The sequence below is a fragment of the Stegodyphus dumicola genome, chromosome 10, assembly GCF_044657685.1.
Source record: "Stegodyphus dumicola isolate Sdum_Otavi_A_Nest chromosome 10, ASM4465768v1".
Taxonomy (NCBI): Eukaryota; Metazoa; Arthropoda; class Arachnida; order Araneae; family Eresidae; genus Stegodyphus; species Stegodyphus dumicola.
Genome location: NC_140777.1, coordinates 140,827,852 through 140,843,850, shown reverse-complemented (window position 1 = coordinate 140,843,850; position 15,999 = coordinate 140,827,852). Strand labels below are relative to the sequence as shown.

The window sequence follows — 15,999 nt, the reverse complement described above, 5'->3', positions numbered from 1 at the left end:
TGAAATCCTTGAGTTTGTTAATCACAAATTCGTTAAAAGTTTTACAGAATCTGAATTAGATAATGAAAAAAAATTCCAAATTTGGGCTTCCAGATGTCCATACTCGAGTGCAGGATTACGTTATTCAAAATTTGATGTCTCTAAATACCGTTGTTTTTTCACAGTGCGAGAAACATACATACATTCATGCAAATTCTTCATTATGTAATTTCTTTAAATATAATTAATGAAGGGCTCTAATATTTGGTGGCAACAACCTGAAAAGCGAAACGCCGTTTATAGTGAACCAACGAAAATGGCAAACGAAATTAATAGCCATCTGGACTAACGCCGATTGGGCTTTAAAAAAAAAAAAAAAAAAAAAAAAAAAAAAAAAAAAAATTGATACAGCTAAAAAGTCGAAATTTCAATTATAAGTTACGGAAGTGTAAAAATTTTCAAAAAATTCGTTTCGGCAAAAAAGGTCAAAAGTTAATTTTAAGAAAAAAAAAAAATAAATAAATAAATAAAATCAAGTTTAATAAAAGTGTTACGGAAAAAAATCATCCGTATTTATTTTCTGTTGCATTATTATCATTAATTGTGTTAACAAAATTAATAATTTAAAATGTTAAAAATGAAGAGTAACAATTCATATTTCAGGCTGATATCAAAAAATGCTCATCAGAATTTTTTTTTTAAATTCCCCCCGTCTTTCTTAATATTCCATTTTTATTTATTTATTTTCGAAAACCCTTGCAGTTAACAAATATCGAATATACAATTATTCATGATAATTATTCAGCCACAGAACTAACTACACAATGGAAAATTTCAAGCCTCTTTGAAACTGCTTTAAATATGCATCATAAATCGCTTTACATATCACTACCCAATTATCATGCATATATAACGTACTTAATAATCTGCTTCACAATGCTTCCACAAATATTCTACAACAAAAAGGGGAAAAACAAATCAAGGCCAAGATAAATAAGAAAGGATTTAGGGAGAAATATCCGGTTGATAGTACAGCAGTAGGCAAACAACCCACTCGTAAGAGGAAATTGGAACGATGAGCAATTCTTTCCACGTAGGAATTCCCAATGGCAGGAAACAATAATTCAGTTTTTGACCAATCACGTATGAGTGGGGTAGGATGTGACTTTTAATGAACAGGGAAAAAAAAATCGTATGCATTTTATCTTGAGTAAAGTACCACACATTGATTGATTCTCGAATAATTGCGGGTTAAAGATATAGTCAGCTCATTTAGAAACAGATGGCGAATCAAAACTGATCATAAAATAGAGACAGACTTAAAAAAAAAAAAAAAAAAAATATTAAAAATGCAAACGTTACGAAAGGGTTTATAACCTTATATCTATAATGTCAATCATTACAAATTTATTCAAAACTCGTTGCAAGAAAATCTCATTCTAAAAGTAAGACTTGTTATTTAAATTTGAACAGAGGTAAGTCTGAAAATCTCTTACCTGCCATTTACAATTCCACTGTCATATCTGATTACGCATACGGAGAGAAATGCTAACAATACTGCATTTCTACTGATAATTTTCAAGTCATTTCTCTTTTTCTACTGATAATTTTCGTAGTCGAAATTATCCTATATTGATTTCAATTTTCCGATTTTTAAAACCAAGTTAACGGACAATGACAACAAAAGCACTGCGCTGCCAAAAGCTAAAAACTAAATTACGAAATTATATATACTTCTTATTTTTTTAATATAACATACTTTAACATACCTTAACATCACTGGTCTATCCTATTTATTTGGATATACATTGAACCATTTCTTTCCGAGAAGAAGAGCCAGCTCTAAAAGTAATCAATATTTTTAAACACTAAAAAAATGTCGGCAGGTGTAACATAACACCTCTACACTAAAATCATCTGGAACCGTGGGTGATCTTCTTACAGAGGGTTCATTTTACCGTCAGTAATGAAAAGTTGGAATTATCTAAATTGGTATTATTTCTCCGAGATATCAATGATATTTTAAGAAATTGAGTCATCTTGAATAAATGTTCTGTAGAAACTAATGACAACAGGGGCTCAAACTTTGTTTTAATCTGTAATACAAATATTCTGGGATTCACATCTATGAGATTTAAAAAAAATTAAATCAATCAACTCGTGCTGTAGTTCTTATTAAACTAACTTAATTTAGATACCAGAAATTTAAAATTCGGGACGACGAAAAAAAAAAAAAAAAACTATGCTTTCCCTATAATTCTAATACAGTAAAATTGGAAAGAAAACTATGACTTCAGTTTTAGGGTAATGAAACAAAAACCAGTTTCATTGTTTTATTTTACACAGAAACAGAAAAAACATTGTGTCTTTTAAACAACTAATAAACACGGTCATCGCTTCACTTTCGAAAATTGCACATTTCGTATTTTATTTTCTGAAAATAACCACTACTTGCCCCCCCTTTTTTTTTCCTCCAATAGCAGGCAACAGCCGTTATAGGCGTTGGCCACTATTAAAGCCGGAAGCGGTGGTCACTTTATTATGGAGGCACCTGATAGGTGGGCCCACCGTTGCCTCTTATGAAGGAACGGACAATTTACATCCATGCCTTCTTCAGAATTCGAACCCGGGCCCTGCGGTAAGGCAGTCAGGGTCACTAACCACTTTCCTGTATGGCCGGTAAATAACCGCTCATTCATTTGGATGTTTACTCCGTGCCAACTGTAAAATTCTTCTCCTGTTGAAGAAGATGACGCAATACTAATTCGTCCTTTAAACCAGGGTTTTTTTAACCTTTTTTTCAGTCACAACCCCTTTTTATAGCTGAGATTTTTCCGCGACCTCCCCCCCCAGGACCCCATAACATTTACAAAATTTTGCGGGACTACATAAGTATAGCGCAAATTAGGTCATTAACTATAATTTATAATTTTAAGACATAGAACAATGTAAAAATTTTAAGTAAGTAACAGACGAAATGACAGCGTCACGTGCAAAGCAAGGAAAATGAACGTTTATATTATAAAAAGAATGCGTCAGAACGTTTTCGTTTTTTTTTTTCCCCCTTTGTCTGTATTGTCTTATCTTTACCTATTTTTTGGATCTATCGTGTGAAAATATTTGGTAATTGTAAAATTATTTTAATAAGTTAAAGAAATATTAAAACTGCTAAAATTTTTGGCAACTACTGCAGATCCAGCGACTCACAGTTTAAGAAAACCTGCTCTAAACTGATAAGTTGTGTTGAGACGATGGTATAAAAGGCATAAACGGTTTAAGCCGAGCTGCGTTGCCAGGCAACCAGTCTGTGCTACGTCACAAAATCTGGTTTAGGGCTTTTGGCGTAAAGTTCGAAGTTTTCAACTTTATGCCGACTTGGGATAACCGTCGACCAATCAGAGCGAACGCGCGAAACATGAATAGGAAAACAGAGCGGGAAAGCATATACAACGCATGCGCAAATTTAGCTTCTTTAAGTGGGTTACGCTTAGACCTGTGTCGCACGTGTGAACGGAATTCCCGCATTTTATTCCTTACGACTATGCCTCTGTGACATTTATGTCACCGTCTGAATGCAGCCATACATTTTTATTTTTTATCAAGTCTCTCACACGCTTAATTTTGCATTTTGTATCGAGGTGTCCCTTTTCTAGTTTCCACTTCTTTTCGGTTTTATAATTTACAACGAATAAAATACAATGTACGAAAAGATGTAATTATCTCATTTGCATTACAGTTGATAAGCCTACTGGCATACACAGTTTTTAAAGATTATCGGTACAGCTTCCAGTTTCAGTAACTCTGGTGTTATTGCAATTTGTATATGTTTTAATTTCTTTGACAAAAATATATTTAAAAAATAAAAAATTACCTTGATTCGACTCCTCTTTGACTACGAGGGTCTTCTTTCCTTCGGGGTCCGAATTTTCGATTGAAGGAGCATCGGATTTTTCTGCCTCGTCGTGGTTCTCTTCGGCGGCTTCTTCTTTCTTGACTGGATCAACTTTCTTCGCTTTGTTGTTGATGCAGGGAGCAATAATGCCGTGATTCCATTCGACTTCTTCCGTGATCCAGCTCACGAGGTCGTCTAACTTGAGTACGACACGATCGGAGGCCATCAAGACCTCATCCTGAAAGGAAGAAAAAGACATTATTACAATAACTGACATTAGGATAAGTAACGTGAACTAGGCTTATGAACGCCACGGTCATCACAGTAAATAACGGCAAAGTAAAAAATCGTGTTCTGCAGTTTTCCTTCGATTGGGTAAATTCAGATGCAGGATTATTAATGCAATACAACTCAATAAGGAAGCAGGGAAAAAATTCAAGTAATCAAGAATTTTCGTCAATAAGCGTTTTAAAAATGATTTTCATATACACTATCGTCTACGTTAAAAATAAAAGTAACGATGATAATAAAAATCTGTATCAAAATACATGTTGCATTCCCTTATAGATTTAACTGCACTTACATCGAAAAATTTTGTTTTTTATTAGAGGCGGCAACAACACACATCCTTTTGTTTAAAAATCGAATAATTCAAATCGGTTAATACAAAGTTTCGGTTATTTCAAACAAAAGTCCCTAAACATCTAAGTTAAAAAATAATATTAAACAGTTCCGTGAATTCGGAATGAATTTCTTATTCCTTCCGATAATCCGAAATAAAATCCAAAAGTATCGATATTTTTCTTTACCGTCCACTCCCAAAACCTATCTGAGTATTTTACAATAAGTTTGCCCTAACATCAACGCTAAACCATAATTGATGGATCAAAGCATAATAAAATCTAAAATGATATTATTGCTAAAGAACCCTAAAAACAAGTTTTATTTTCCATGCAATAAAATGAAAATTACGCAATAACTTTAATATCCGATATGAAATGCTCAAAACAATAAATAAATAATTAATAATAAATAAATAAATAGATAAAATATAATTCAGTTCAACAGAAATATCGCAAAATAATTTAAAAAGAGCATATCTTTAGAGTTTCTGATACCCAGTCTCGCGCGTTGGAGATAAAAAGGTACCCCTCACAGTGTCGCCATTGCTCGCTTTGAAATCGTTGAATTTCTTAATAAAAAACTCATAAATGCTTTACAAAATATGAAATAGATAATAAAACAAATTCTAAATTTGAATTTCCAGATGCCCATATTCGAGTGGAGATGTATATTATTCAAAATTTGATGTCTCTAGGTACCGTTGTTTTTTCATATTTCACAGTGCGAGAAACATACATACATTCATGCAGGTTCTTCATTATTTAATTTCTTTAAATGTAATGCTGGGACTCTAATGTTTGTTGGCAACAACTTGAAAAGTGAAACGCCGTTTATAGTGAACTAACGCAAAATGCCAAAACGAAATTAATAAATAGCCTTTCTGGGCTAACGCCCTTTGGGCTAAAAATAAACAAACAACTATTGATAAAGAAATTCTTTTTTAGCGAAGAATGGGCTAAATATAAACAAACAATTATTGATAAATAAATTCTCTTTTTAGAGTAGAAATTTTATTTCCAAATTTTCTAAAATATTTTTCAGTCCCTTCTCCGCCAGTTTACTTCATTTTAAAGCTGCTTTTTCGGAATATTTTAGGCAATTCTAAGACCTTTCGTTATTCATCCCTGTACGTAAGTTTGAATAGACAAAAGTCAGCGACGTTCGAAGATGCGAATTTCAGAGAAATTCGGTCCGTTGAACTTCGAATCCAAAATTCTTGTAAAATTTGCATCTCATGTCTAGTTACATATCATAAGCATATGCTTGTAAATATTTTTCATGGTTAATTATTGTTATAGAAAATTATTTAGCAATTATTATAAAATTGATTATATAAAAATCATTAATTATTATAAAAATGATGACCAAATATTATTAAAAAAACTTCTATTTTTTATGGAAATGTACATTTTATACTGTTAGTGTTAAGAAGTACCGTTTCATCAAGTGTTAAGATGGAATTCGAAGAATTAAACTCTGCTTTTCTTTAATATTCTGTTTTAACCATTTATTTACTTCTGAGTTATTACCTGTGAGGTTAACTGATTTTAATAACTGCACTTCTTAATGATTCACAGTTAAATAGAAATTTTTCAGAATTAACAGAACTTTCATTTACGATTATTCTTAATTCTAAATTTCTAGATTCTGAAATATATCACCGAAAGTATTTTTTTTTTTTTTTTTTTTTTTTTTTTTTGGACACCAGCTGTTACGTTATTTTCTTCCTTCACGTTCGTACGGGGTTCGTAAATTTGGAGTGAATAACGACGACACTTGATGAAGTATCGAAACACACTTTATTTAGCCAATATTAATCAGGACAGCTCCAAAATCACGTTACAGTCGTCGAAGAACAGTCGCTGGTACAATCAGCGACACAGCCTTCAGGTTATCAGACTATACGGTGGAGACAACTTCATTGCAAAGCACCAGAGTACAGCTCCCGACTCTGCTTGGTCGTTCTCGGAACTCCACATACTCTCGAGACTCTCCACGCTACAACTCGCGATGTACTCGACGACACACAGAGCAAAGCTCCCGACTTTTCGGTTCAGTCGTTCCCGGAGCTCAACACGCTACCTCGACGATGCACTAAGCGGATACACTACGAGACTCTTTCGGTGCACTCGACGACCCACTCGGCACTCGCTGGCCGGCTGTCAACGCGATCGACTCCGCAGAGATTGACTCGCTAGGTGAGCCACACACTCAATACTGACTCCATTCCATTCCATTCACCGCTGTTATACTGGGCCTAGCCTGCGTGGATTTGCAGGCTTTTTGCCAGTTGTCTTTAAATATGGCATCCTGGAGGTAAAAATATCAGTGAAGGTGTCACAGAGACAAGATATGAAAAATAAAGAGAAAGGTGGCACTTTGCGGATTATTACATCGTGGGGTGGTGTAACATGCAATTTAAATACAAGTGGAGTATGCAAACATAAAGAAATTACTAACATAAATTTAAATAGCAAAACATAGTTCTTCAAATGAAAGTACCGAATAAAGAGTCTTGAATAAACGATACTGACTGCGGACCAGCAGGTTTTATATAGCTTTCGGCTTGTGTTCGAGAACATTCTGGGCTAAACCGGTAAGAATGCGTTCCAGAAGATACTCCAATCGTCCATGGTATATCGCCTATTTTGTCGCCAAATGGGCGATTTCTCGCCAAATGTGACAACTTTGTCTTCCCTTTCTATTTTATGGCAACCCTAAACCTGCTTTGCGGGGAAGCCATCTTACCGCGCTTGGACATTTCGTAACAGTATATTACCATAAAAACAAACTAGTAATCTAATTTGTATCATTATTTAGTTAGCTAGCAGTTTAACTATTTTAACTTTTATTTATTCAGTTGAATAATATCATTCAGCAATTAGAACATATTCTCTCTTCTTAACCCTATCCTTTTCATTCTCTAGGAACATAACTATCTTTTTATGAATAGCGATTATATACGCTGTATAATTAATCTCAAAAGGCATCTTAGAATGATTAAATGTCTGTATTATCAAAATGAAAATGCTATCGGCGTTGAATGATTTAACACCAATATCGAAAGCAAAAAATTATTATACTCGGTTTAAATTTCCATGATTTTAAAAGCCCAGGAGAGAAGGGTGCTAAAAAATAATTTCAAGCAACAAAAGTAATAATCCTGTGAAGTCATTAATTTCTAGATCATAACAGCGTAAATGGTGCTGTTACCCGGACAAAATGTAACTTAATAAAGGGAAGGAAAGGGAAAGGAAAAAACTTGTAACCCTCTGATTAATTAATTCTATATTAACTCTGACGCTTCAAAGAAAACATGCCAAGTGATTTATTAGCGAATGTATCCGACAGTGAAGAAAAAATATTAGAAGTTCAAACGACCTTTTTTGAAAGTAAAACAGGAAAGAAAAAAGGCAATTGCAAAGAGAACTCAAATAATCGTCTGCAAAAGAATTCACTCGGGAACGGATGAAGAAGGAAAAAAAAAAAAAGAAAGATTAAGCAATATACTCGTAATCGTGAAAAGAATGAGAAGAGACGAAAAATGCGAAGAGAGGCGGAGAATTAAAAACAAAAGACGCGAGACTGAAACATAATGAAACTTCTTTTTAAGTTTTTATTAAAAACGTCCCCCCTTTTAACCTTTCCCTCTAGTTAATTACAAAATATGCATATATCACAGAGACGAGTTAAAATCCCGCAGGCAAAGTTTAAAAAACTCTTTCAAGAACTTTATAATTATCTTTTGGAGCATTAAACAATAAGTAATTAGTTTTAGCCGTTATCAACAATACAGTAGTTGAACGCTGCGCATGTTAATGCAAGCCATGCAGATAATGCCAAATTAATTAGGAAATACGTGCCACAAGAGAATTTAATCTAAGCAAAATAAGTATATTGCATAATCTTTTAAGCGTGTTTCAGTAAATGGAAAGGTAAATAAAAGAAGAATATAACATTTTTAATTCACTAGATATAAAATACTCCTCACATAAAACTTTCAAATTTAATTTCAAATTCTTCTCAAAATTATTCCACTATTTGTTAGTTAAATAAAAACTCATATTTGTTGCCACAGAATTTTTCATCACATAACTTAAGTTTTATTTATTTATTTATTTATTTTTTAAATATAGTGTAAAGGGGCAATTTGTCCAAAACGGCTATTAATTTAGTTTTGGCATTTTGCGTTCATTCACTATAAACGGCGAATCACTTTTTAAATTGTTGCCACCAAATGTTAGACTTCTGTATTATATTTAAAAGAAATTAAATAATGAAGAATCGGCATAAATGTCTGTATGTTTCTCGCACTGTGATAAAACAATGGTACCTAGAGTCATCCAATTTTGAATAACGTCCGTCTCCAGCCAAATATGGGCATCTGGAAGCCCAAATTTGGAACTTGGAGTTTGTTTTACTATCGATTCCGTATTTTCTAAAGCAGTAATGTGTTTTTATTAAGAAACTCAGATTAAAAGATTATTAAGAAACTAAGATTTTAAAGGAGCAATGGCAAAACTGTACGAGAGGGGGAGGGATAATCTCCAGCACGCGGGACTTTGTATCGGAAATCCTAAAGATATGCTTATTTTGTGATACTGCTGTTGAATTTTATGGTTTAAATGCGAAGAACATGATATTTAATAAATAAAGGTAACACACAAAAAGATTTTAAAAAACGCCCATTTGAACGTATTATAAAATCTAAAAGCTTTCAGATGTGTGTGTCGGCTTTTTTTTTTTTTTTTTTTTTTTTTTTTTTTTTTCCCCTTCCCTCATTCAGCATCATTTTCTTCTCACTTACACCATACAAAAATTGACCAGCAAAATTACAGAAATTTTAAAGCAGAGCTTTACAAAATTTTTATTGCTTTTTATTATTAACGTTTTGTGTGCACTTCAAGGCGCTTACGCCATATAAAATTCGATTCAACAATAAAATCAGAAAATATTTAAAAGCAGCCTATCTTTAGAATTTCTGGAGATAAAAACGCCCCTCCCCGTAAAGTGTTGCCACTACTCGCTTTGAGATCACTGAGTTTGTTAATAAAAAATTCGTTAAAGGTTTATGAGAGAAATAATAAAACAAATTCGCGCAATTCGGACTTCCAGGTGCCCATGTTCGGGTGGAATACTATGTTATTCAGAACTGGATGGCTTCAAGTACCGTTGTTTTTTCACAATGCCAGAAACATTCATGCAGATTCTAATCATTTAATTTCTTACTTATTCATTTCTTTAGATATAATACAGGCCGATAGCATTTGGAGACAACAATTTGAAAAGTGATACGCCGTTTATAGTGGTTCAACGCAAAATACCGTTTCGAGACTTATATGCCATACGGAATTAACGTCCCTTTTGGGCTAATAATAATGACATCTATTTTATTGGAATCAAGTTCAAAATGATTATATGATCAAACTCTTAATGTGTTGTAATTAAATGAATGTAATTGCAAATAGATCCACCACACGCTGTGGAGAGGGAGGAGAAATGCAGAAAAGAGGAAAATCATTACTTTAAAAAATGATGGCTAATTTTCTTCTACTGCAATCTGAATCGAACTCAGATTTCTCTAATCTAATTTTCACAGTAAATGAGTACTTTGATAATTGACATATCGAAACATTTTTATATTTTTCATTCAAAAAATATACATACTGCAACATTTTGTTTTCAAAATAATATGTCTAAATCTATATACAATAAGCGGAATTTCTGGCATCATTCTATTCAAAGTCGTTTTAAAACTCCCCCCCCCCCTCATTTTAATGCAAAATTTCATCTGGCTTTGTGAATTTATTTCAGATATTTTAACAGAACAAAGCTATGATTAACAATTCTATTACTGTCACAAAAATAAATAAATGCTTTATAAATATGAAAAAAGTAAAGAAGGAGATTTCAATGCGATTTATAAATAAAACAAAGTAAAGAAGGAGATTTCAATGCGATTTATAAATAAAACAAACACATTTTGATACTACTAATCCAAATTTATGAACGAATTCAAATGATAATTTGTGATTTTTCAATTCTCATCAACTAAAGAAACAGAAATAAATAAATGAATAAATTTATTACACTAAACTGAGAATTCAAAATGCATTGGAATTCCAACAAATTGAGTATAATTTAGCAAAAAAAAAAAAAAAAAAGCGCAATAAATTTAATGAAAGCAAAAAATAAGAAATAGTAGCCATATTTTAAATCAAAGACGAGAAAAGCAAAACTACGTAACAAAGAATAGATTACCTTTTAAAATTACGAATAAAGAGTAAACAAATTTAAGGATTATTACATACCGAACTAACATGAATGAAAGGATTTAAACCTCGGCATTAAGAATAAAATCGTCGAAGGTGTGCAATAACTTTAAATAAAATGCAACATTAATTTACTCTAGCAAGCCTAAAGGAATATTAAACTCATTTCAATTAATACGAAATGCAAGCCTTGTAACAAAAGAAAAGAAGGCGGTTGAGATAAAAAAATACTTGTAAGAGAAATGCTAATCGCCACTGAAGCGAAATTATTCATCGTTAAATTTTTTGCCCCTCTCTTCCTTATAAAAGTTCCCTTTGAGCAAATAAATACGGCGAAAAGTATTTTTCCCTCCAGCGCATTTCACTTCATTTTATTTTATTTATTTCTCCCCCTTCTTCGCACAAGCAAAGATTTGATTCCGGTCTTTGGCAATGCGCCAAAGTTGCCATGGCAACTATGAAGCTTGTTTTGACAGTCACGATGTTTGTTTTCGCCAAAAAGTAGCCGAAATAGAAAGGAGCTGCTTGAAGGGAATTCCGGTATATTCCCCCCAACGCAAATTCTATGACATAATACAGAATATAATTATAAAATGTTCTTTTAATGACTAAGAGCTGATTCCTTTTGCAAAGAATTTTATCATTTATAGCATGAGTTTCACAATTTCTTTTCTGGAAACAATTCAAAAGTTCTTCATTTATGATACACTGCATTTGAGGAATTTTAAATGTGTTAATATTTTATCTAAAAAAATTAAAGCAACATGAAAAGAACATATTTTTCCATGTTCTTCTAATAAGTTTATGTACCAACAGTTAAACAGCAGTAGAATAATTTTTTCATGAAAAAATACATTAGACCATTTTCGTATTATTTAAAATAAAGCTTTTTATTTTCATAAAAATTGTTATTTAACATGCCATAAATTCAACGCATTTTATTATACCAATTATATTTATTATTAAAATGCAAAGAATCAAAATGCGCATTTATTATTTTTTAATTTCTGGATTTATTAAACAATTTAATGATAGTTCCGGAGACAATTCATATTTCACGCCGACTGGCAACACTTTTAAGAAACTACATCATTTGCCAACCTTCTAGGAAGACAAATTTAAAATCTTTTTCTTCGTTCAATGGCAACAGTTGCCAAATGACATGAATGATAAATGCGTGATACTACAAAAGCGGCCCGAAAACTGCAAAGACTCTCTTAATGACATTTTCCAATGTCAAATTCAAAGTTAAAAAAATATAAAAACCCGCTTTTATTTGTTCCGTTTTTAGAAATATAAAATTAGAAGTATACCATTACTTAAATAATTTTTAGTAATAATCAAGTATAATATCAATAAAAAAATAAAAAAGAATTTTTGATAATAATTAAAAATAAAAAGAAACTAATTCTATGGAAATAAAATGTCATTTTTTTTTTTTTTTTTTTAATTTTTAAAATGAAAAGTACAAAATTTTTAATTGACATAAATGCAAATTTTTATTTTGTCATAAAAAATCATCTTTCCAAAAATCTGTCACATTTAATTTTAAAAAAGTATTGAAAGATTAGAATTTAAATAAAAATTTAAATTACCTTATTAAAAACTTATATTCATTAATCATTTAAATTTTGCTTGCTTGAAAAAAAATATATATATATCATGAAATCATATTTAGATTTCCTTCGCTGGCACATTCTACCACAAAAACAAATAGTGCAGGATTCGTTGCGTTCTTTCCGTAAAATGACAATTCTTGAAATAAAAAACTAAATTCTTCAAAATAAATCTATTTTTAACACTATTACCTATTTTATTTAGATTCTTAAAATACACAAGTTATTCCATCTTAAACAAACTATTAATACAATCTTCTTCATAATTTCATTCTAATACTGACATTCCGGGAATACACAACATTTTTTCTTTTATTCGTGATTCGTGAGCTTCATTTTTTTAGCGTTTGCGAAAGTATTCCAGAACTATACTGTAATATATTTTATTTAGATTATCTTATAATCTGATGATGATTTTAACCGGTAGTTAACATTTTTAGTGATCGTCCGTTTTTAGTACGAAGAATTTCAAAAAACTAAATTTCAAAGGTAGAAATGACAGCAAATAAACTTGCATATACTTTCTAATGATATTTTAAAATAAGATTTGAAAGCATTACCATAAAAACTTAACGAACAAAATAATTACAAATTCTACAGAGGCAACGGTCTTAAGCATGTTGCTATAAATATGGGATTCTGGCTGCCATTTAACTGTCATAAAATCCTCTAACAGCTCCTTAATGTCCAAATTTAATCTCTACTAAACATATTTAGTAAAAAATAAATAAATAAAAATAGCTGTCAATATAATTTTGTTTGATAGAAAACTAATCACCGAGCACTTCTGTGGCATTATCGCAAATGATGAACTATTAGTTTTTAAAGAGAATACTTTTATTTCTAAAAAAATATATACTTAAAAAAAGTAAGATTAAATAAAAACTTTTGCATTGAAAATCAAGCTATTATAGTTTCAGTTTAAAGTACTTAAAATTTTCTTCGAAAATGTGTTCGATCATTCTGTTAAGACACTAACATGACACAAAATCGAACTAAAAAAAAAAAAAAAAAAAGTTCGGTTAGTAGACATTATCATGCATGAGTAATAAATATTATGGTGTGTTAAGTTGGCAACACTTAATAGGTCGCGTTGTTCTAAATGAAAGCAATAATATTTCAAGTCAGGCAATAAAAAAAAACTTAAAATAAAAATTGCACGACTAAATTTTAAAAATCAAAACACACATAATCAAGAAGAAATAAAATGAAGAGTTGTTTATTCCAAAGACAGGCATAAGTTTTTAAATGTGAATACAAAATGTATACCTATCGAAATGAAACCTATCTGATTGATTATTTATTTGCATGTTGAACGATAAAAGTTCATTTTAACACTAACATGCACGCCCAAAATTTGAGAGTCGTGAATGGCTGACAAGTAAATCCAATTTCCTTTAAGACATTTCCTTCTTACGATGAAACATCAGCGGAATCAAAGTCAGGTGACACTTAAAAAGATAAAAGAAAAATGGGAAAAAAAATAACAATAATTTATGACTGACATCTGGTAATCCTTAAACTCAACTCAAAACTGAAGTGTGCTGAAAGATAAGTTCCATTCGCATTAATTTCGAACGATGTACTTGTAAGTTGTTTATACTAACATTTTGAAGAGCTAATAAAAAATGAACTGCGAGAAAGCGGCGGGCGAAGCAATTCATCCCGGGTGGGTAGAAATTGTTCCTATCGGTCTCACTGTGAAGGGGAGAGGAACTGCAAAAGCGAAAAGCCAAATTAGAGAAATTTTACAGCGACTTCTATAGCAAAATAGTTTTTAATTTTCTTTATTTATAAACAGACGTCTTGCTATCCGCATAATCTACAATTAAACATTTTATCGCCACATTAATAAATATGAGATGCAAATAAGTTCATATAAATATTTTTTAATTAAAAAAATAATTAATTTGAATTACTTGAGAACAATTCAAAGTGTGTTTATAAATTTTATAGGACATGAAATGTAAATACAATTTACTCTCGCATGGCAACCAGATCTGAAACTACCACAATATCTGTGAATATAATCAAACATCGATACTGAGCTACACGTATTTCTAAGACGACACTTTTCACAAAAGATCCAAATCAACTGGAACTATGAATGGTCGTCTTAGAGAGAGTTCACCGGAATAAATACGAGGTTAAATTCTAATAAATTTCTTTCAAACACAATTAAGATATTTAAAAAACAATCATTTATGAATGCAAGATAAACTAACAAAAAAAAATATAACAAACATTTAAAACAAGTTTGGTACATTTGCATAATTTCTTCTGGATGCTGTCAGTAGTTCTATATGTTTCAAATTACACTAATATAAATGATTTATACCTTAATGAATGTTTATCAAGATCACAGCTAAAAAAAAAAGTGCAAAATAACTTGAACGCTTACATCAAAATTATAGTTGAGATAAAGATCAGCGTTAACTGTCACGTTCGTTTAACAGAGAGGGAGTAGTGATTCGTTTGCGAAGGTGCCGATAGATGGCGCTGCTGTCCTAGAAATATTTCGTGAGGTGATTTGTATAATCCATCAAGTGAAGTGCTCCGAGGGAAAAACGAAGTATCGGAGAGCGTTAGGCTACAGTAAAACAAAAATAATATTTAAATCTTAAAAAACGAGCCAGCATATGATATTTTTTTTTTATTTTATCCTTTCGATTTTAGACGCGTATGCAATCAAAATCAAGTCTGTACTATATTTTAGATAGCAGATTTGTATTCTGAAACTTAAAAGCAGTTCTAAAGCTTAATATGTTCGATATTTAAACATTGTTTTCATTTCCATAATTTTTTAAAGAAAAGAAGCTTTTGTTCATAAGCTTAATTTTTCACATCCCCCCCCCCACGTTTTTTTAAAGAAACTACTAAAATACGAGGTAATTCATGAAGAATAATCCGCATTCAAATTTGTACTATCTAAAAATTAACAATACACAGTGATAAGCAATATATGAATGTACTGTTCGATTCCTTCATTACACACGTGTAGACACGTCATACACGCTTTAGCGTGTCAATTGATTAGTATTTCTAAAGCAGCAGAAAACTTTTTAAAAGATTTCTTTAAAGATTTTTGGCTTCAGTTAAACAAAAACACATGATCTTCCCTTATGTCACCAAAGAAAAAAAATCGCGTCGGGAGGATTATCTAGTGCCATTAGAAGACCAGATTTTATAACATCAGATTTATTACATCGGGCCGAGATCATGCATAAATTTTTTGCAGTTGAAACGCCACTTTTCCCCAAAGAACGTTTATAACACGATAAAATAGCGTCCTCTGTTATTTACAATTTACATTCATGTGTATTTTTCACTTAGGATTCTATTTTAGGGAACTTTTTAAATCATAAAACTCTGAAATACAATGATTTCTTCCGAATTACCCACTATTTAAAATAAATATGGGAAAAGGAAATGAGGAAATTCCTACATTTACTTTTTTATTACTTTACGAAGGAAAGTAAATATACAGACAATGAATGTGCTTAGCGAATGGAAAGATTTGGCGTTTCCAAAATTATAATCTACTATAGTTTTTCATTGAAATCTCATAGTTTGAAGACTTCAAGCTTTATGCATAAAAATATACTGTTAACCTGCT

At 31.2% G+C, this 15,999-nt stretch overlaps 1 protein-coding gene across 1 annotated transcript in view; it reads right to left on the bottom strand.

Annotated features, from left to right (window-relative positions):
* Positions 1–15,999, bottom strand: part of LOC118184489 (uncharacterized) — a 191,798-nt gene that overhangs the window by 60,063 nt on the left and 115,736 nt on the right. Inside the window, exon 3 of the mRNA XM_035354163.2 lies at positions 3,851–4,109. Within this exon, the coding sequence (XP_035210054.1) occupies positions 3,851–4,109 (259 nt within the window). The remainder of the gene's footprint in view (positions 1–3,850; positions 4,110–15,999) is intronic.